This window comes from Blastomyces dermatitidis (genome assembly GCF_000003525.1).
Source record: "Blastomyces dermatitidis ER-3 genomic scaffold supercont1.3, whole genome shotgun sequence".
In the NCBI taxonomy this organism is placed as follows: Eukaryota; Fungi; Ascomycota; class Eurotiomycetes; order Onygenales; family Ajellomycetaceae; genus Blastomyces; species Blastomyces dermatitidis.
In genome coordinates this window covers 6,751,143-6,771,557 of record NW_025544776.1, presented here as the reverse complement: position 1 = coordinate 6,771,557, position 20,415 = coordinate 6,751,143, and the positions used below count along the sequence as shown (strand labels likewise).

At 47.2% G+C, this 20,415-nt stretch overlaps 7 protein-coding genes across 7 annotated transcripts; 4 read left to right on the top strand and 3 right to left on the bottom strand.

The window, feature by feature from the left end:
- Nucleotides 1–999: 999 nt before the first annotated feature.
- Nucleotides 1,000–3,761, bottom strand: BDCG_03717 (uncharacterized protein). The gene is made up of 4 exons (XM_045419367.1): nucleotides 3,743–3,761; nucleotides 2,852–3,651; nucleotides 1,733–2,770; nucleotides 1,000–1,624 (listed from the first exon to the last, which is right to left on the bottom strand). Coding segments are annotated over exons 2-4 (1,080 nt in total). The 5' UTR covers nucleotides 2,854–3,651; nucleotides 3,743–3,761; the 3' UTR covers nucleotides 1,000–1,584.
- On the top strand, nucleotides 3,635–5,800 carry BDCG_03716 (uncharacterized protein). Its single transcript, XM_045419366.1, has 5 exons — nucleotides 3,635–3,774; nucleotides 3,847–4,199; nucleotides 4,341–4,511; nucleotides 4,623–5,092; nucleotides 5,193–5,800. The coding sequence occupies exons 3-5, from the start codon at nucleotides 4,377–4,379 to the stop codon at nucleotides 5,224–5,226; spliced, it is 639 nt and encodes a 212-aa protein (XP_045275692.1). The 5' UTR covers nucleotides 3,635–3,774; nucleotides 3,847–4,199; nucleotides 4,341–4,376; the 3' UTR covers nucleotides 5,227–5,800.
- On the bottom strand, nucleotides 4,197–8,756 carry BDCG_03714 (60S ribosomal protein L11). The gene is made up of 4 exons (XM_045419365.1): nucleotides 8,511–8,756; nucleotides 8,271–8,415; nucleotides 7,893–8,142; nucleotides 4,197–7,699 (listed from the first exon to the last, which is right to left on the bottom strand). The coding sequence occupies exons 1-4, from the start codon at nucleotides 8,511–8,513 to the stop codon at nucleotides 7,573–7,575; spliced, it is 525 nt and encodes a 174-aa protein (XP_045275691.1). The 5' UTR covers nucleotides 8,514–8,756; the 3' UTR covers nucleotides 4,197–7,572.
- On the top strand, nucleotides 8,688–10,418 carry BDCG_03713 (small nuclear ribonucleoprotein B and B'). The gene is made up of 6 exons (XM_045419364.1): nucleotides 8,688–8,922; nucleotides 9,003–9,011; nucleotides 9,079–9,150; nucleotides 9,230–9,662; nucleotides 9,746–9,799; nucleotides 9,889–10,418. The coding sequence occupies exons 1-6, from the start codon at nucleotides 8,896–8,898 to the stop codon at nucleotides 9,972–9,974; spliced, it is 681 nt and encodes a 226-aa protein (XP_045275690.1). The 5' UTR covers nucleotides 8,688–8,895; the 3' UTR covers nucleotides 9,975–10,418.
- An 86-nt stretch (nucleotides 10,419–10,504) lies between these two features.
- BDCG_03712 (small nuclear ribonucleoprotein B and B') lies at nucleotides 10,505–12,450 on the top strand. The gene is made up of 4 exons (XM_045419363.1): nucleotides 10,505–10,867; nucleotides 11,060–11,132; nucleotides 11,298–11,456; nucleotides 11,655–12,450. Exons 1-4 carry the CDS (start codon nucleotides 10,795–10,797, stop codon nucleotides 11,746–11,748), a joined length of 399 nt encoding a protein of 132 aa, XP_045275689.1. The 5' UTR covers nucleotides 10,505–10,794; the 3' UTR covers nucleotides 11,749–12,450.
- BDCG_03711 (amino acid transporter) lies at nucleotides 12,060–15,560 on the bottom strand. Its single transcript, XM_045419362.1, has 2 exons — nucleotides 13,015–15,560; nucleotides 12,060–12,956 (listed from the first exon to the last, which is right to left on the bottom strand). Exons 1-2 carry the CDS (start codon nucleotides 15,082–15,084, stop codon nucleotides 12,792–12,794), a joined length of 2,235 nt encoding a protein of 744 aa, XP_045275688.1. The 5' UTR covers nucleotides 15,085–15,560; the 3' UTR covers nucleotides 12,060–12,791.
- BDCG_03710 (cation chloride cotransporter) lies at nucleotides 15,546–20,395 on the top strand. Its single transcript, XM_045419361.1, has 4 exons — nucleotides 15,546–16,533; nucleotides 16,588–17,179; nucleotides 17,255–17,420; nucleotides 17,482–20,395. The coding sequence occupies exons 1-4, from the start codon at nucleotides 16,017–16,019 to the stop codon at nucleotides 20,125–20,127; spliced, it is 3,921 nt and encodes a 1,306-aa protein (XP_045275687.1). The 5' UTR covers nucleotides 15,546–16,016; the 3' UTR covers nucleotides 20,128–20,395.
- The last annotated feature ends 20 nt before the right edge of the window (nucleotides 20,396–20,415 follow it).

Genomic DNA, 20,415 nt, shown 5'->3' with positions numbered 1-20,415 from the left:
CCAATCTTCAGGAACACTAAGGTGTACTGTCACACTAGACATTATCTTGTCTGTCATATCAGTTATATTGAATGAATTGAGGAATCAGTTCAAGTATTTAAGAATAGATATGATCAGAATTCAGGGTGTATATCAGTCAAGTATTTCAGAACATATACAAGTGAGGATCTATCATCTCAGTTCAAATGATAGTTATCAGTTTGAATGAGGATGAGAATCTGATATGATATAACAGTCGAGTTGATCAGACTGTATACAAATGAGGATCAATTGTCTCAGTTCAAATGATTGTTGTCAAATTTGAATGAGGATTGAGATTGATGTATCATGCTTCTCTTCAGATGCTGCTTACCGGGAATCAGGTATGATATAACAGTTGAGTAGATCAGACTGTATACAAATGAGGATCAATCATCTCAGTTCAAATGATTGTTGTCAAATTTGAATGAGGATTGGGATTGGTGATGTATCATACTTCTCTTCAGATGCTGCTTACTGGGCTCATAACTGTCAGATTGGGTGTCATGGATGAATATGTTGAAGACATATGAATCTTATCTGTATCAAGATCTGCTTGTTATATTATCCATGCACTATCTAATATATCTATTTCATACAAAAGATGGAGCTATTTATAGTAAAATATATGTGTGAGCCAAGAGAGCTAGCATAAGCGAGTATTAGACGAGTGTTGTAGTAAGCTGATGATGATGAGAAATATTGTAGTAATACGATGTTGGTGGCGTTCAGTAGTGTATAACCTCTTTTTCCTGACACGGTGATATAGTAAATCTGCACCTGCGGCCAAGGTGCGGAGTCTACAAAATTTTTTCCTTTCTTCTCGTATAACTAGGTGGGCCTAGGCAATAAAGAGAAAGACAGTATGTGTACCCGCGCTTGCTTCTCTTTCTTTTACCTTTCCTGCTCTAGTGTGATAAGGAACCTCAATAAATGGGCAGATACACAGTCTAGCCTACTACGTAGTTAACTACGAACCAATCGACTGAATGTGGATGGAATGTAAAATGAGAAAGGAAGCTTTTTATAGTGTCGATGACGCTAATGAGTAATGAACAAAACAGGTGTATGCATTCTGATGATAACTATCTGAAAGAGATGAAAAGTGAGACAAATTCAGTAGTCTTTATTTGCAAGAATGAAAGCCCCAAAACAATTTCATTTGTTTAACAAAGTGAAAACATCAGTGCTTATTTCCAAATTTGAGAGCAGACATGCATGTATACAAACGTACGTACAAGCATACAAACATACATGCATACATACATACGTACGTGAAGAAAATGCTGCTCAACATCTGAAATAAACATCGCAGAGATGGGGAAAAAAGAGACACGATTCCGTTTTCAACTTCACATGCAGACACGAGGTAGTAAGGGAGGAGAACGTTGAAAGTTAAAACACCAGCAAAAGCATGAAACAAAGAGCAGACGTATAAAATTGAGAATTACAGAGGCAGAGCAAAAAAAGAACAGTAGTTATAATGGGGGTATTTCGCAGTGGAATCGAATAGACAAGACATTAAAAAAAAGAAAAAGAAAAAAGTGTAAAAGGTGTGAACCGAGATCACTTCTTTCTTGGCATGACTAGGGGCCCCTGGCAACGACTATTCATCATTTGAGACATTGTGGTTAGCAACACTGTCTGGTCCTCAAAATCTGATGAAGGAAAAATGAGGGAAAGAAGAAGAAGAGTGGGGATTTAAACCACATACCAGTTCGGACACGTAATAGGTAGCCGGGATTTGACGCAGGAGATGATCCACTCGTCCATGCATTCTGCATGAAAATTTTGCCCACAGCGTTGTGCGCAGTGGGTAAGATAGTCGGGGTCCTTTACCTGCTGATCCCGCGATCGAACAGGGTTGTGGTATTGCCAGTACTTCTTTAAACTCTTGTTGCGGAGACGCTGCATGCAGATTTGACAGTCGCCCACGATTGGCATGCGGGCCCGCCTATCGCTAAATCTTCCTAGTGTGTTGAAATGTGGCAAGAGCAGATTATTTAGGTAGCGGCAGAGATAGAAGGCCGGTATATCAGATCTGGGCTTATGCTTCTTAGGCTTAGGCTTGGGCTCAGGCTCAGGCTCTGCCCTAGGTTCAGGTTCAGGCTCAAGCTCAGGCTCAGGCTCAGGTTCAGATTCAGACTCAGGCTCAGGATCGGGATCAGGATCAGGCTCAAGCTCAGGCTCAGGTTCAGGATCAGGTTCGCCGAAACTTATATGTCCAGCTTTGCAGGCCTCGGCGGAAAGGTGCCCATCGGCCATCAAGCGCTTGCCAATGGAATTTAACATCTCCATGATGGGCTCGAGGCTGGTCTTCGTGCACGGCTGGCACATGCCAGGTTCCACGAATTGATAGTGCATCGTCTTCAGCATCCAGTCCACGGCCAAGCGGCTGCTCAGTTTCTGTTGGTGGTGCTGGCAGAGCAGGTAGCTTGGGATTCGCTCATAGAGCTCCATGAGTCGTTTGAGGTCGGTACCTTCTTTCTGGAAGGCTCGACTGGCGCTTCGGAGAAGTAGGTTTGCCATGTGTCGCTGCTGTCGGCTGATTTCGCCTCTGCACTGGCGGCCAGTGGAGGCGGCTTTGGCATAGCAGGCGCAGTCCTTAGACCGCAGGGGGACACCCAAGAGTTCGCAGAGTTCGACTTCCGGGGCAGATGGTGCTGATTCCGCAGAGCGAGGATTGGTGACCTCGTTCTCCAGATTCTCTAGAATCTCACGGATTCTTTTGGAGAGGGACAGGAAATCCATCCTGTACGGAGAGGTTAGCACGATGGACGGGATGTATAGAACGTAAAGATTTAGAAGAATTTTGCTAAGGGGATTCATATACATTGCGAGTAAAGGGTAGTGCAGTTATACTGTAATGTAAAATGCCGATAGAGTGAGGTGCCACTAGGGGACTTATTTGACAAGTCCGTCTGCGATAACGGTGGCAACTGTCGGTGGGCTTTCAGAGGAGCTTTTCAGGATGTAAAACCTGGCGAGCTTAATAGAATAGCCTAACGGGCTCTCGTATAGACGCACATGCGAATGAGTCTCTTTGAAAGGCGAGCCGTAGACAAGATATCTCTCTCTTCTTGGAGCTTCAGAGAGGTCCGAACGGGCGCTACAGGAAGCAGGTGAAGGTTGAAGTTTTCTTGCGGAGCGCACAAAAAGGCGATAACGAGCTTGAACGAGTATCAGGCAGTCCCAAAAGGATAGTAACGATCAAGTCGAAGCGTCTGCAGCAGAGAACAGCCGGCAGATAGCTATCGCTTTTGGAGCTTTGGAACTGGACGAGACGTTGTAGAAGGAGAGTCGGAGGGGAGCGAGGTGGAGGCGAGAGAGAGGTAGAAATAGCCGAGGGAATCCGTTGGGGAACACATGGCGGTGGTTATACTTTGCAAGAACGGCAAAATGATGTCTCTTTTTGAATTTTTGGCATCTACGGAGTACATATATGGAAATTCTATAATCGATACGCCGCCGTTGTTGAGACGGAGTCCCATGGATGCGGCTAACGGTTAAACCTTCGTCGTTGGCGGATGCTTGGCGAAAGACAAAAATGACGTCAAGCCAGAGGTGGAGGTACCGCTACCTGGGGATACTTGGCCCAGAACATCGTTTTTGGCTGCCGGGAGATCTAACTATCTATGTATAACCCAATATCAAGAAGATCTATTAGTTATGTAGGAAGAGTACGTGATTTCTGGAGCAAAGAGGCGTCTTACTACCCGCTTACCGTCATGAGTATAGTATAGTGTGGTGGTGGGGGTAAGATCTAGCATCTAGCTCGAATAGCCTGCTGAAATCCGGGGTAAGCTAACTGGTATGTTATCCTCCAAGGTTCTACCCCAGTCAAACATCCATTGGCTGTACTTGGCCCTGTTAACAGCCCTGTTAGCAGCCCTGTTAGCAGCACTGTACCGGTACTTGGCTCTACCTTAAGCCAACTTCCAGAGCAGCCAAGACAAGCACTGTGGCGGTATGTGTGTGTGGTATATGTGTGTAATGTATGTACATGTACCTACAAGCTTCCCCTCTTCGCCTCCCCCCCGGCAGATAAGAGCCGCTGCACCCGCTGCTGGTCGAACATCTTTTTCCATCCAGGCTCCTGTTCCCAGGCATATTACCACCGTATAAGTGCCGTTTGGAGGATATCATTGACCTGTATCAGTTTCTCATCAAGAGGTGAAGAGGTACGTAGACTTATTCTCCCCCTTCATTTTCATACTTACACTTCAGAGCTATCAGAGCTCCAATCTTCCCATCCCAAACCCGTCCACTGCAGAGCAACTATTGTACTCTGCAACACTGTGTTAACAGAAGGGTCATCGCAGAAAATTGAAACGAACAAGAGAGACACTGAGAACGAAATGAGTAGCCACTCCAGCGACCGCCCCAGCGACCGTCCAGATCATCCTCCCGTTTGGGTTCGTGGTGGGCCTCCATATTATTATACACCTACAAGACCAAATATCGTCTCGTCCCCTAGTGAAAATCTGCGCCGGGTACGTCTTGAAGAAATTACTGCCTTCTCCAGCAACATTCACTACCCGATTACAAAAGAAAAGTAGAAAATAAAAGAGCCATCATCATCCCACTAACCTTAATATACGCAGGCCTCCACAACCTCCTCCATTTCTTCCTCCCGCGAGAGCACATCGGGAGGAACCCTCTCTCCACCCCCAAGCCCCACAGCCTCCGCTTCCCAGCCCTCCGGGATCTCGCACCACTTCACCTTCCCCTCCTTCAGCACTAGCCCACTCTCACAGCAGACATTCCCACCCCAGCGCCCGCCCTATATGGCCCATCAGCCGCCCGTTCACAGCACCCCTGCCACCGCGGGACTGGGCTCCGGCTCCGGCTCCGGCTCCGGCTCCAGTGCGGAAGCCGAAGCCGAAAACCCCCAACGCCCTAGCTCGTTCCGAAGAAGTAACTCCATCAGCGGGACGAACCTCTTCTCCAACCTCGCGTCGCAGAAGCGGAATACGGCGGATACCAGCTTTGCATTGCGCAGGGAGCAGTGGCATGAACAGAATGTCGGTGCAGGGCCGGACAGGAAGAGGTTCTTTGCGAGTTGGTGGGATAAGTGAGTTTTGGACCCCTTTCCCATTGCTATGTTCATGCTTTTGCTGGGACTGGAGAGTTGCAGTTTGCTGATGTTGGCCTTTTTTTTCTTTCCCGTATAGCTATGTGAGAGGTATCTCAAATCAAAAGCGATAGGTTTTTGATTCGTGATTATGCATCGTGCATGTTTCTGGGGAAGAGAAGTGAAACAGCAAATGCAGCCATGAGAACAGTAGTGAAGGAGAGTAAGGCAAGTAACAGCCAGTGAAGACAGCAGAAAATATGAAAAAAAAAAGCGTTGTTTGGGGGCGTATATGAGTGAATGAATTGTGGCCGAGTTTTCTTATTTTCATTTCTTTCCTTTCCCCCTTTTTGATGATCTCTTTGGAAAATTTCTACAACTTCCGACAAACTCCTACTGTCAGACACGTTGCTGCGCGGAAATGTTCATTTATCCGCAACGGGGTTTTAAAATCCGAACCTTTTGAAGATTGTTTGAAGTAGAAAAAGGAGAGAGATTAGCATGTAGGGAGCAATGAATGTTGGCTGAAACCAGGTTGCCAGGCGATGCAGTTAGGTCGATGAGGTGTGCCAGACTGATCTGTGGATATATTATGATACGGGAGGGAATACGCAATTATTTTCCCTGTTTCTTCTTTGGTGGTTTGCGGACTGGCAATGTCTGTATGTCTGTATGTATTTAATTCAATATGAACCCTTTTGAACGAGACTTTTTTTTTGGATATTTCTCAAAAGAGATCTCCTCAAGTGTGGGTGATGTTTTCGAAGGGCTCCTTGGGGATTAAGAGACGTATGTAGAGGGAAATGTTGACCATTTGATTTGTTTTCGGCACCTATGATGTTGAAGAACTGGAGATGTGCTGAGCAAAGGAGGAAGAAAGAGGAATTTGCTGAAGTTTCGCCTAGAAGAAACAAGAGTGGGACTTTCGCTGTCAGTCTTTTTCCAAACCTGTGCGGTGGGGATCTGACTAGAGTAGACTACTCTCCATGTGGGATCAGATGGATATCTCCTTCCATGCCACTCGCGAAAAGGTATATGCCCGGATGCGTAGTTAACGAAACGCTATCTCTTGACCATATAACCGCGGACTTTTTTTTTTTTTTTTTTTTTTTTTTTTTTTTGAAAGCCGCACCGACAAACTAGTTACGGGAAGATTGATGATTGTTGAACCTACCTGCATAGCGATGCTCAATGCTACTTCAACCCCCCCCTTGCTTGTGGGACGGACTGTCTACGAGGCCCATGGCTGGACAACCCACCTGAGTGTGTACTTGATCGCGAGATGATATGACATACGCAAACCTCCTCCTCTTCAAGCACAAATATGCCTCTCCGGCATCCAATAGATGAAAAGGCACGGGATGCGTCGTGTCGCAGTTCGATGAGACATACACACACACTCTCTCTCTTTCTCCCTCACTCTCACCCTAGCCCTGATAGCCATCGTATCAAGTGCTTAGTGTTCAAGTGTCTGCGTGTCCCAACCCACCCCTCAGAGCTCACCTCGCCTCGGCCCTCCTCACATGCCCTCATCTCGTCCCGGCTCTCCTTCCATGGCACAGAGTATATCTATCCGGGCATGGGTTTATTCCCAGCCTAGATAAACAGAGCTCCACCCATGTAGAAAGGAGCGAAGGAGCGAGATGAGAGTGATGGTCGGTGGTGTCGGTAAGGTAAGGGAAATGATAAACATGGAAGCACCAGACTCTATCCTCGTCTTCCTTCCATATATATGCCTTAGCTTCTTCCAAGCCATCGGCCAGGGGGCCAAGAAACAAGAGGATAGAGTCCAGTGTCCAATGTTTTCAAATCTCAGGCCGCCTGAGGGTCGACTCGACGCACCTCAGAAAGTAAAAAAAAAGAAAAGGAAAAGAATCGCCTCCCGCCCGCACCGATGGATATCAGTGGAACTTTTTGTTGGTTTTTTCTCTCTTTCGTTTCAAAGCAATGGTTAAGCGGAACGACACCCTTTGTGAAGCCTCCATTGTGGAATCTTTGGAAAACAAGCAAAAGAAAATAGCGATCTTTCAACTTTCCCTTCTTTTTTTTTCGTGTCAGGAATAAAACATTCGTGTCATTGATTTGTGTATAGCGGAAAAGAGGGGGAGGGGGAGAGAACCGAAATGAGGATAGCGAAGATGGGGAATCTAGTAACCCGAGCCCAAACCTCCAGAATGGTACAACCGCGTTCAGGAAAGGCTCGTGTTGGACACCGAAGAATTCGGGGGTTGTTGCGTACCAGATTCCCTCTCGGCTTTCTCTTTCGGTTTCCTCTTTTCGTTTCCAGTTACATCATTAAACGGGAAAAAACAAAGAAAAAGAGGGGGAAAAAAAGGAAGACGAGAACATGCCCAAACCTGACGCTGGATTAATGAAAAAAAAAGAAAGAGAAAAAGGATGAAAAATTAAACCCCCCCAGCTCCCGTTTTTTACTCTTTTCCCCATTGAAAAACAGTGACGCAAATCAGCTCAACACGCATTTACCGAATAATTCCCTCGAAGCGAGTCTTGAACCATTTCATCGTCTCGGTCTGGTTGATCCTGTGGGGGGCGCCGATCCGGGACTTGCATCGTCTGCGCTTAGCGACGCGTTCACCAGGTCGGGTCCTATTAAATATAGGTCAATAATGCGATTGGCCTATCATCATTTCTTCCACAAATCATGTAACGAAAGCAAACACATTGAGAGACTGATGGAGATATGAAAAAACCAAAAGTCCTTCACCTCAATCTCAATGCGGGAGAAATCTGCATTCAAGGCAATCAAGGCAAAAAAAAAAAAACAAGCGGAAAAACTCACATGCAGCAGTAGAAGTCCATTCCGTAGATACCAATACCGGGGTCATACTTGATGCCCAGATCGATGTGTTCGCTGATACCGAAGCCGAAGTTGCCAGTCTCGGAGAAGTTCTTCTTTCTCAGTTCGTATTCCTTGACCTTGAGGCCACGCTCGAGGATCTCCTCAGCCTTGGGTCCACGGACGGTAACGTGCACGGAGATCTTCTCGTTACGACGGATACCAAAGGTACGAACGGTGTATCTGGCCTTGCCTATAAAAATTTTCCCGTCAGATCAGAGTTGCTATTTTCCCGGTTTCCCCTCTCTTATCGCTGCCATCCGCTGGCTATAATGGTGGGGTCTCCCGAATGTTCGATGGGTTTTCGTTGTATGTGCTTACTGTAGACAGGAGTTTGACCGCTCAGCTGTTCCAACACCTTAGCAGCACGGGTGAGTCTGTCACCAGATTCGCCAACGGAGATGTTGAGGACGAGTTTTTGGATGCGGAGTTCCCGCATGGGATTGCTGGTGTCTTTTCCCTCTGGCTGTCATCGCATCGAATTAGCAAGAGAAACGGATAAATTCATTGTCGCCCAAATCCGGCACGGAATGAGCATGATAGAAATTCAGTAATACACACCATGGCGACTCGTGTGCGGCTGGACAGTCGGTTGTTTGTCGTTGAAATGAATATCCTGAGGTTGGAAAAGGGCAATGTCGATGTTGTAAATTGTGTGGGTTGAGAACGCAAAAACCCTTAGTGTCTTGGCGTCTTGGCACTGACTAGCGAGCTAAACCTTCCAGACTGCATCCATCCCAGCACCAGAGGCGGGCGTGTATGATATTATAAATGCGCCAAAGTCAAGCTCCCTTGCCGACTTGTTTCTCTAGAGTCCATCAGTTGTTCTTATTGCAGAGAGCTTGCGGAAAGATAGCTGGGGTTGAATCATTTTGATATTCGCTGTGTTTTATTCTGTCCTGAGCTAGGTTGGAGAAAGTCGCACTCGTGCGCGCCGTGAAGCAGAATGTCCGCAAATAAACAAGGCAAGATGGTATGTTAACGTCCAGCAGATCGCGTGAATGGAGCGGGATTCATTGATTGATGGGAAATCAGTTGCTAACGTCATTCTAGCAAAACCTCGTACGTTGACCTAGCCGCGTCTACATCCGTAACTTGCAGCTATGATTGCGCTAACTTGGCAACCCAGATCAACTACCGGATGAGGGTAACGCTTACCGATGGACGTCAAATGACAGGCCAAATGCTGGCCTTCGATAAGGTAAGTTTCTTCTTTCTGCCTCATCCACATATATATGAATGACAAGTGCCGATCGCTGATATCCAATTCACGATGCCAGCACATGAATCTCGTCCTAGCAGATACAGAAGAATTCCGCCGTGTCAAGAGAAAACCAACCAAATCCACCCAAGCCCCCGGGTCCAGCACACCAACCCTTGTCGAAGCAGAAGAGAAACGAACCCTCGGGCTAACAATCGTGCGCGGAACACACGTCGTCTCGTGCTCTGTTGATGGACCCCCGCCCGCTGACCCCGCAGCCCGGTTAGGCACAACTGTGCCGGGTGTATCAGGAGCTGCTGCTGCGACCTTGGCTGCAGGACCTGGTATTAGCAGACCGGCTGGAAGGGGTTTGCCGGTTGGCCTGGGTGGACCAGCGGCTGGTGTTGGTGGACCACCACCACCCGGAGGATTTGGAGCGTTCCCCCCTGCCGGGTTCCCTGGGGCTCCTCCGCCCGGGTTCCCAGGACGAGGAGGACCACCTGGAGGCCCTCGTGAGTTAATTTCTCCATTGGCACTGTTGCAACCTTTTTTGACTTGAGGAATTCATAAACTAACGTGTGGCTATCGCCTGTAGCTGGCTTCGGACCGCCTCCTGGATTTGGTGGACCTGGTGTACCAGGTGGACCTCGTAAGTGATTTTCTCTCCCTTCTTTTGTTTTTAATTGTATATCTTGGCTATTATAGTTATTCATTTGCTAACTGGATATCTACGAGCAGCCGGCGGATTCCAACCTCCACCTGGTTTCCAGCCCCCTCCTGGCCAAGGTAGAGGGTACCCGCCCCCTGGGTTTGGAGGAAGATGAAATTTGAGGGAGCCAATTTGAGTTGTACGTTGATGGAGACGCACGCAAAGCAACGGACTACTTTTTAGAAGAACGTGACAGGAAAGGAACTTTTCTTTTTGTTACATGGATACACAAGCATCCAACATTTTGACACGGACAAGCTGCCGCCAAGCACCAAACTCTACACATGACGGAACATCTGCTGCTGTTATTCGGAAAGAGAAAACAATATAAAAATTCGACTTCTTATACAATGGCGTTTGGGCGCTAGGGTATTGGGGGAAAGTTGATCGGAAGTTGATCGGGGGGGTCTTCTCTCTCCGAGACCGAAGCTTTTTTTTTTATCTTTTTTAATTTTCTACAGCTTCGTTTTATTTTTGCCGGCCATACACCCAAGACAGATTAATTGTATTAGCTAGTCAAAGATCTAAAAAAATCAAAAAGAGAATATGGTCTTCCCTCCTTTTCTTCCCCTCGTTTCCTTCATCCTTTCTCTTTGTGCCTGATATCAAAATTGCGACGGAACAGGTAGGCACGTGATCAGGAACACCCCGAATACGGCTAGCGCCCTCTGTCTCCCTCCGGATTTCGGAGCCAAAAAGTGATTGCATCTACATGATACAGAGCGAACAGAGCTGGAGGAGTCAGAGCATGAGAGACAAAAACGTCTCCAATTTTAAATACTTAGCCAACGAGAACGAAGCCCAGGAGCCTGGTCACAGCTGCTTCTTACTTACTTATTCTATTTATTTTTCTATAACCTCTAGTTACCTCTAGCTTGTGAACACTCCTACAACCCACTCCCTTCCTCCTATTCCTACTTTCCAAGCCAGACAAGATGGCCGCCGCAATCAAAGCTCTCAATGCAAAGATACGCTCGAACAAGGTGCTGGACTATGTATGTTCAACACGTAAGTTACTCAAAAAAGAAGGGAGTGGGGGAAGAGGAGATGTGAAGCAAGCAAGCAATCGAGACGGATGTCATTCCATTATTGATTTTCCTGTAATGATATATCTACATATATGGCAGCGGGAGAAGAACTTATGCTTTGGCAAACATTCTTGCTGACCAACTTCAATTATATGTGAAATACGAAAAACAGATTTCTGGGGCCCCGTCTCAAACTTCGGTATTCCCATCGCTGCCGTGATGGATACACAGAAAGATCCTGAAATGTACGTCGTCTTTCCGTTCGGATTCTGAATAACCACCACCCAACCTCTGTTCCCTCCGTATTCCACACCCCATTCAACGCAACATTTACACCCCGCCTCCGATCTTGACTTTGAAGCAAAGGACATCCAGCAACTAGTAACATTTCTGTGTTAACAATAATACAGCATCTCCGGCCAAATGACAGGCGCCCTGGTGATATACTCTGGAACATTCATGCGCTACGCCCTCGCCGTAACCCCTAAGAACTACCTGCTGTTCGCATGCCATTTCGTCAACTTTGGCGCGCAGCTGACGCAGGGATATCGGTATTTGAATTGGTGGAAGTATGTAATCAATCTCTCCTTGGATCTTCTTTCCCGTGTTTCCCCCCCTTTTCCCCCCTCTTTGGGGGCCAAGAGAAGAGGAGAATAAATATCCCTTTATTATTATTGTCTTTACATCCGCCAGCCTTCGTATCCTTCTCAGCACAGAGTTCCACATGCTTGATACACACAACGCTAACGTCACATTTTAAAATCTAGCTGGGGTGGACGCGAAGCAGCCATTGCCGCAGGAAAGACATTCGACGAGCCAAAATCGGGCGGCGCTGCTGCTGCTGCGGAGAAGAAAAAGTAACAAGATCTCGCCCTACAATATGTGATACTGGTATTCCCTTTTACTTACCGCATTCTTCCTCTTCCTTTTTCCATTTTTGGTTGTTTTTTATCTTTGCCTTTCTTTTTGTTTTGAGTCAGTCTACTGTACACACCGGCCCCTTACACGGCCCTGTTATGTATTCTCTGTATGTATGACCGTGTTGTATTGGGGGACAAGTCTTCATATACAGTCCTGGATTGTTCCATATACCGATTCCTTTCTGTTTCAATTTGATTCTTATCCCTCTTGTTCTCTTTTCCTTTCTAATATCTGATCATTCGCACAATAGAGAGGATGCGAAGTCTTTCTTTTCTCTTTTGAAACTACGCCTTTCTCATGTAGATATAAGTTGGTGTATGGTACGTATGCACTATTTGTCTGATTTGGAGTTTGGCTATGTACAGTAGCACATGTATGTATGTACAAAAGTGATTGAGATAAAATAGAACAAGCAGCAAGCAGATGGAAGTTAAAAAGTCTATCCATATTCTTCCATACACAGAATATCAAATGAGGATTTCTGCATATGCGTCAAAAACAAATTTTCGCCAGATAAATTCTAATACATTTAAAAGAGGGCAATTTAGAGGGAAAATTTGAAAAAAGTGAAAGGTGTAAAGCTTGCTTAATTGCTAGCTACATGGCAAGGCAGATAGGTCTGACAAAAAATGAATGAAATTCAGAGCTTGAAACGCTTCATTAGAAATAAACTCCGTGAAAATCGTGAAGTAGTATTTATATATATATATATATGCGAACGGATAGAAGAAATGGAGAAATAATATGTAAGAAATCGCGCTCTCGCTGCAAAAGTAATCTCAGGAACATTTCTGTGCAGCACCGCTACAACATAAGAAGTATTCATGTCCATTTGGGTGCTCTAGTTGAATAAATAAGGAGATAAATAAAACCCGGTGGATGGGAATGACGGTGTGGTGTGGGCAGTGGAAATAGGTGGGATCCGTTGTCGAGAAAGGGTTTTCATTCGTCGGAGCGTTCTTCATCGAACTTCCGTCTTAGTATCACACGGAACAATGAGTAGGGCTTCCGGAAGATTCGCTGGCGGCCCAGTTTGAGACAGTCAGGGCGGTTGTGTAGACACATCCGATCACACCGAAGATTGCGAGGCCGATGTCCGCGTATTTTTGGCGTGCGGTTGTCGAAACGGCTTTGAGATGGAGCATAGGCTGTGATTTTGATATTTCATTAGCGGCACTTACAGGAGCATGGTGGGGAAAAACTTACAGGGTAGACGTAAACCAGCGGTACGCAGGCGAAGCTCCCGACAAGCGCAACGAATTTGTCCAAATCTGCTGCACCGCCCCACGCTACAAGAGCGCAAAAAACGACGAGCAGAGACCTAAATCCATTCTTCTTCCATTTGATGCCCGGGTTATATTTGCCGCTGCGGGTGAACAGCTCGTTCTCCAAGATTCGGATCGCGGGGAACAGCTGCAGCGGGGTGCTAAGAAGAATCGCCAAGGAATACAGGAATTGAATCCCATTTACAACCTTGCTATCCTGGGGAAGGTTGAGCAAGACGACGGTTTCAGTCTTGGAGCCGAAGGCGGCGTATCCAAGCATGCCCATCGAGAGGAATACGGTAGTTATCATAATCATTACGAGGGCTAGCACGCCAGGGAACTTGTGAGGTTTCTTCATGGACTCCTGGATGGGTATGATGAGGCCGATGCCTTCGTATGTGAAAATGGCGGTACCGATAAATAGCGTCCAGCTCATGGGGTTGAAATGCTTGATGTCAGAAACGCCGCCGTTGTCGATGATCGTCTCAATGCCGTAAGCATATAGGTATATGATGCCCATTAGGATAAAAACATCTGCAACGAGGGCTGTGAAGCCTAGCTTGCTGATGTCGCGGATGAAGGAGAGCGGCAAGAAAACAACCAATTGTATCAAGATCATGAACTTGATGTCGATCAAAGTTTTGCATTTGCTAACAGCCAGAACAAACGCTTGTAGATTTTGGGAAACGAAAACAATATATGCAGACACGAAACCAAGCTGGCTGAGCACGATGGACCCTAGAATGATCCATCTCATATATTTACCGTAAAGTACGCCGCCGATGTCACCAAATGACCCGTGGATTTTCAGTCGTGTGTTGACAAGGAGGATAAAGCAGTAATAGCTAAGAAGCGAAACGGAGACCAGTACGACGGAGCTGAACAACATTCCTCCATTCATAAACGCTCTTGGCAGGAACAAAACACCAGTGCCAACGAACGATTTCAGAAGGAGAAGGATCGCTCCCGTCGAGGTGGTGTTCGGTTGCTTCGCACGTTCTTTATGCCTGCGACGTTTCCCAGGAGTCTCTGGGCCGAGCAGAGGTTCCTCTTCCGCTAGTAGTCGTCTATCCTCATCTGTCATAGACTCTCGACGACTCCACAAGTCAGGAGCAAAGTACTCATCCGGTTCGAGGGCCTCATCGTCCTCTTCCAGCTCCTCTCCCGCAAAGTGGCCATACAGTGTCAAAAACTCTAAGAAATTGTTTGTGAGGAGAACAGGTCTACCATTTTGCTGTTCGCCTTGCTCAGCGGCGTGAATGGCCTGCGAATCCCCAGGGGCAGCAACCCGACGGAGAAAATCTCTCCGAAAACCTCCAGGCACCTTGATCGTATTGATATCCATGACCTCGCTCTCCGGCTCTGGCCGAGCTATATCAAAACTGCGCCTGCGACGATGCCCATTGCTGGCCTGTCCGGCTAGTTCATCTGCCCATCTATAGATAGGTCTTGTAATATCACCACCCTGGAGCCGAAGACTGGAGAACTCCTCATTTGCCCCATCATTTCTTGAAGAGTTAGAATCTTGCCCCGACATGCGGTGATCTGAATCATAGTGCGGTTGAACCAAGTGCCTCCTTACGATGTCTGGGTTTTCCATCGTCCCGGCACCCTGATCTGAGCCACCGTCTTTGCCAGATCTGGCATCGAACGACCCATAAGTTGATTTTATAAGTGGTAACGTAGAGGGATCGGCATCTGGTGGAGGAGGAGGAGAGTTCCCGGGGAGTTTTCTCTGTACGGGATCGCGCTGTAACGCTGATGCTAAAGCGGAATGGCCGGGGCCATGGAATGAGGCTGCATGAGCCCCTGGAGTAAGCGTAAGCTGCTCTCCTGAAGGCCCATTTGAAGGTGGAATTGACCGGGGGCTCTGTCCCGGGCCATCGAACGACGATGGGATGGGGGAAGCAAGGCGGGCAGTCACAGCATGCCGCGGGAGGGATCCTGGTGCCGGGGAACCGGATCGTTGCGAATGAGATGGTGAAGGGGACCTATCTAGGGTTTCCGGCATTTTCTCAGGGTAACATAAATAGTCTTAATTTGCTGAAATTGAGCGGATAACTGAGTTCGGAATGGAGAAGATATCAACTATAGCCCTGGAGCCGCCAGAGGGAGCTTGAATTTGGCGTGACAAGAAGGATGAGTGAAATATATTTCTCAGGTTGCGGCCATGGGTGAGTATTTCATTTATTTGAGTGTTGAATGCCGCTGTCAAGAGGTGGCTGGGTCTGGTGAAGTAGTCTCTCCATCTCCAAACCCTGGAGCTCCGGAGCGGTTGAATGGGTGGCAGCGAAGGGGTCACGTGGAGATGGCGGGTCTATCTTAGTCATTCAGGTCCCGCCTTGGCGATCAATCGCTGACGTCATTGGCAATGTCAGGTACCGCGGCGCAAGATTAACGATAAATTTTCCTCCAAATTTGGTGCGATATATCGTAAAAGGAAATTTTGTTTTATATACGGAATAGATTGGTATTTTATTATATTTTATTTCCCTCCTGATCGCCCATGGACGTGGGAATAGAATGCCACAGTTGTCACCGCCCCCAAGATCGACCTAGCTCCATCCAATCTTGCTTACTAATACCACAAAAAAAGGTCCGTGCTCGGGCCAAGTCACTGGCTTCGACATGGGTCTGCTTGCCTTCCAACAGCACTCTTGAATCTGGTCTGGGGTTGACAGAGCTTCGTTTCTCTCCTTAGCTGCTCCTTTGCCGTCTGACTTGTCTGCCTCTGGTCTTCCTTGTCCTCGATCAGAATCCTAATCCTAATCACCATAAGTTGTGCCTCTATCGACCCCTCTCGCAAGCCTGAGAGGCTGCCACGACCACAGGTGCTGCGTTTTTGTAATCGCTACGTACCTGGTATATGGGCCGTGCTCGCTAAATTTGAGCTTCAATCATGCAGCATACGTTTCGATAACTAGCTACAGGCCCAAACCCCTAATGGCAGAGAGCTGGGATGCTGGTCATGGCGGGCCACGAAAGCGACCTACCTTTGCTGCTAGATCGGCTGATGCTGCCGGCACTGGGTTTGATACAGAAACTCGATCTAGCGACAATGGCAATGGAACTCAATATGCTGCTCCAGCTCGACCATACGAACCTTTAATGTCAACCTCTCCTCCGCCGGCCGGAGGTCGAGCTTTTACGAGTAGCATTTTTGGGAGTTGGGGAAAGAGAAAGTCTCAAGATGTTGGCAGGGAAGCAGACGTGGAACAGCAAAGGACCCCAGGCGTAGTTTTAGTGAGGCGCGCGTCCGTCGCTCTGCAGGATCCACGAAATATTGATTTCCTTGACAAGAAGGAGAAGGTTGATCAGAGATCTGGTGCGCCAGATGGCTCCGGCAAACTTGGTAGCTTTTCAGGCGTCTTTGTTCCCACCACCTTAAATGTACTGAGTATTCTTATGTTCCTTCGGTTTGGGCTCATCCTGGGACAAGCTGGAGTTTTGGGTACATTGGGTATGCTTTCCTCCAAATAATAGCATGAATGATGTATTGACTTGGAGATAACAGGAATGCTTGCTGCCTCGTATCTGATAAATCTCTTGACGACCATGTCTATTTCAGCGATCGCAACAAACGGGACGGTCCGCGGAGGTGGTGCCTACTACCTGATATCCAGGTCCCTAGGCCCGGAATTCGGTGGCTCAATTGGAATCGTGTTTTATATCGGGTTTGTCCTCAACACTGGAATGAATGCCGTCGGCTTAATCAATTGTCTGATTCAAAGTTTTGGGTCCGTATCCGGCAAATGGTCCCAAATTATGCTGGAAGGATTTTGGTGGACCTATCTTTGGGCCACCATCGTCCTGGTCCTCTGCACGGTAATTTGTCTGGCAGGGAGCTCGATATTTTCCCGCGCCAGCAATGGACTCCTTGTTATTTTACTGGTGGCAACTTTCAGCATTCCGGTTTCTGCCCTGATGATGGAACCATTCAAAAATAAGGCCCTGGGAATTGAATTTACTGGACCCAGTTCAAAAACTTTTGTCGATAATCTTCTGCCAAGGCTTACAAAAGGCGCTGCTGGAAGTCAAATACGAGGTCGGCAGACCTTTCAGGATTTGTTTGGTATTCTATTTCCTGCTACTGGTGGCATATTCGCGTATGGGCACCTATATTCCCACGATGTTTGATTCTCAAAATTGAGTGCTAATTTTCTTTGTTTTGGTTCATCTAGGGGTGCAAGCATGTCCGGCGATTTGAAGCATCCTAGTAAATCTATACCGAAAGGCACATTGTGTGGGCTCGGAGTGACCCTCTTTACTTACACTGTGGTGATTCTATCAATGGCATGTAGTATCACCAGAACATCCCTATATAACGATGTCAATATCATCCAAGATGTAAGTTTTTTAAACCAGAACTTATACCGGGACCTCTAAAGTATTTTACTGACAGATTTAGACTAACGCTTCCGGAATTCTTATTCTGCTTGGGGAGTTCGCGACATCATTTTTTTCGTCCTTAATGGGGGTCATTGGCTCCGCAAAATTGCTTCAGGCCATAGCTCGAGATACCCTTATCCCCGGATTAACAGTCTTTAGCCAAGGTACAGCGAAACAGGACGAGCCGACCAATGCTATCATCTTCACTTTCGTCGTTGCCCAAATTGCGATGCTTTTTGACATCAACCAGATCGCATCGTTCATCACAATGACCTATCTCATGACATTCTTAGTAACCAACTTGGCTTGTTTCCTGCTGAAAGTTGGATCAGCACCGAACTTCCGCCCCTCCTTCCACTATTTCAATTCGTGGACAGCCCTATTTGGAACAGTAATCAGCGGTGTTACCATGTTCTTCGTGGATGGAGTCTACGCGTCAGGCTGTGTTTGCATATTGATGCTGTTATTTCTCCTGATCCATTATACCACACCTCCTAAGTCGTGGGGTGACGTTAGCCAGAACCTCATCTACCATCAAGTTCGCAAATATCTCCTTCGTCTTCGTCCAGAACATGTCAAATTTTGGCGCCCGCAAATTCTCTTGTTTGTCAACGACTTTGACTCTCAATATAAAATGATTCACTTCTGCAATTCGTTAAAGAAAGGCGGTCTATTCGTTCTTGGGCATGTTATAGTCGCGGATGACTTTGCCAGCGCGGTCCCAGATGCACGCCGAGAACAAGCCTCGTGGACTAGATTTATCGAATTTTCTAAAGTGAAGGCCTTTATCAACATATCGGTTGCTCCTACCGCGGAATGGGGAATTAGAAATATCGCACTGACTTCGGGACTAGGGGGCATGCGGCCCAATATCGTTATTATCGATGAGTTCCGCAAGAATCAATTGGTCGCGGAGACGCCATTTGCGTCCCGTTTGAGACGACGCAGCTCCATTTCTAAACCCACGGATCCTCTAAACGGCAACGAAACTCTCGATGCTTCGATAAGCGGGACAGAATCTTTCAAAGCCGACTATAAGATGAGTGTTCAGAGTTATCTGACCGTATTGGAGGACCTATTGTTCAAATTACGGATCAATGTGGCTATAGCTAAAGGATTTGATAAACTCGAGCTGCCGGCCGCAAATGGCGGCAATACAAAGAAATACATCGACTTATGGCCTATCCAAATGTCCGCGGAAATAGCAACTGATGGGACAAGTAAACAAAACCTGCTCACGACTAACTTCGATACATACACTCTAATTTTACAGCTCGGATGCATTCTGAACACAGTGCCGTCGTGGAAAAAGTCATACCGTCTTCGTGTGGCGGTATTTGTGGAGTACGAGAGCGATGTCGAGGAGGAGCGTAGAAGAGTGGCAACGTTGCTTGAGAAGCTCAGGATTGAAGCGAAGGTCCTTGTCTTCTGGCTTGCCAGCGGTGATTTTAAGTCATACCAGATAATAGTTAATGGCGATGAGTCCGGCCTCGACCAGGCGACTATCGATGCGGTGGATCGTGCATTGAAGGATGAGGATTGGTGGCAGGATGTCCGCCGGGTCCGGGCCGAAAATGTCAGCCCGCAGAAAGGGGCATCGACACTCCTAGGTACAGCACCAAAATGGCCAGCCTCTTCATTTCAACATGGGCGTCACAGGGGCAATAGTTCGCGACTTGATAGCCTGCGAAAGCTGATTGAAAATTCAAAGAGGAGACGGTCCATTGGTAGTTTTGGGGCAATGGGTTTCACCCTTGGTATGCAAACACAGCGCTTGTTGGATACGATGGTGGACTACCATTCAGATAATAGTTCGGAGTCCTCAAGCGATGATAGCGATTTTGAACCATATTTTAGTGACGGTGATCACGGTGCGAATGATGATTCGAGTACGAAGCAGCCGTCCCAGTCAAATACTGAAGAAGCAGGAACAGCAGCAAAGAGCCCTTCAGACGACTTGAGGCAGAGAATCCGGGCAGGTCTACACAAATCCAAACGCCACAAGATGACACATGTTTTGCCCAGAGCCAGTACAGAGACTGCTGTTGAAGACGAGCCGTCGAGTCCATCTGGCTCTGAAGCTACGCCACTTCGTCGTCACATTCCAACGATCACCACAACAGACGATGACGGCTTGCAAGGTTCAGCCTTCACAGGCCGCCCTGACGTACCCCGATCAGTATCAAGCAATAAATTTTCCTCCTCGCCAATCCCCACTACCCGAGTAGCCGACAAGGAAGACTCAGGCCCATCGATTATGTTTGCCAGCAGCCCTCCGAGAGACGACTTATCATCCGGCCCATCAGGTCCGCGCGAATCAATTTACGCAAGACAGCCTACGCCAGACGCTGCGGCATCATCCCGTTCGAATTCACCATCGAGAGGCTCCCCGTCACCAAACAATAACTCAGTCCAGAATGTTGTCCCCCTGTCGTTTAATGACCTCCCCTGTCGCGCGCAGCATCTGATACTAAACGAGCTGATAAAAAGCCATAGTCAGAAGACAGCGGTTATTTTCACGACGTTGCCATCGCCGATAGAGGGGACGTGGCGCGACACGGTTGCCAGCGAATCATATGTGAGCGATCTTGACCTTATGTGCAATGGACTTCCCCCGTGTCTGCTGGTTCATAGTAATAGTATGACCGTGACGATGAATCTCTGATTGATTCAATGTTATTTATTTTTCGGTTTCTTGCCCTCGCATATATGCCTGTCTCTTTTCTTGTTTTCATCTGCCATATACAGTACATGATGATTATGATTTAGAGTTTTGACCTGCATATACATCCGAGCGCACAAAGAGTACTTTCATTTTGATATTACATATCTCCTCAACCCGCTTCTGTGGCATCTGGATCTTTTTGGTATCCTTTACTCTGGTTCTATATCGATTTTTTCTTTTTCTTTCTTTCTTTCTTTCTTTCTTTCTTTCTTTCTTTCTCCTTTTCTT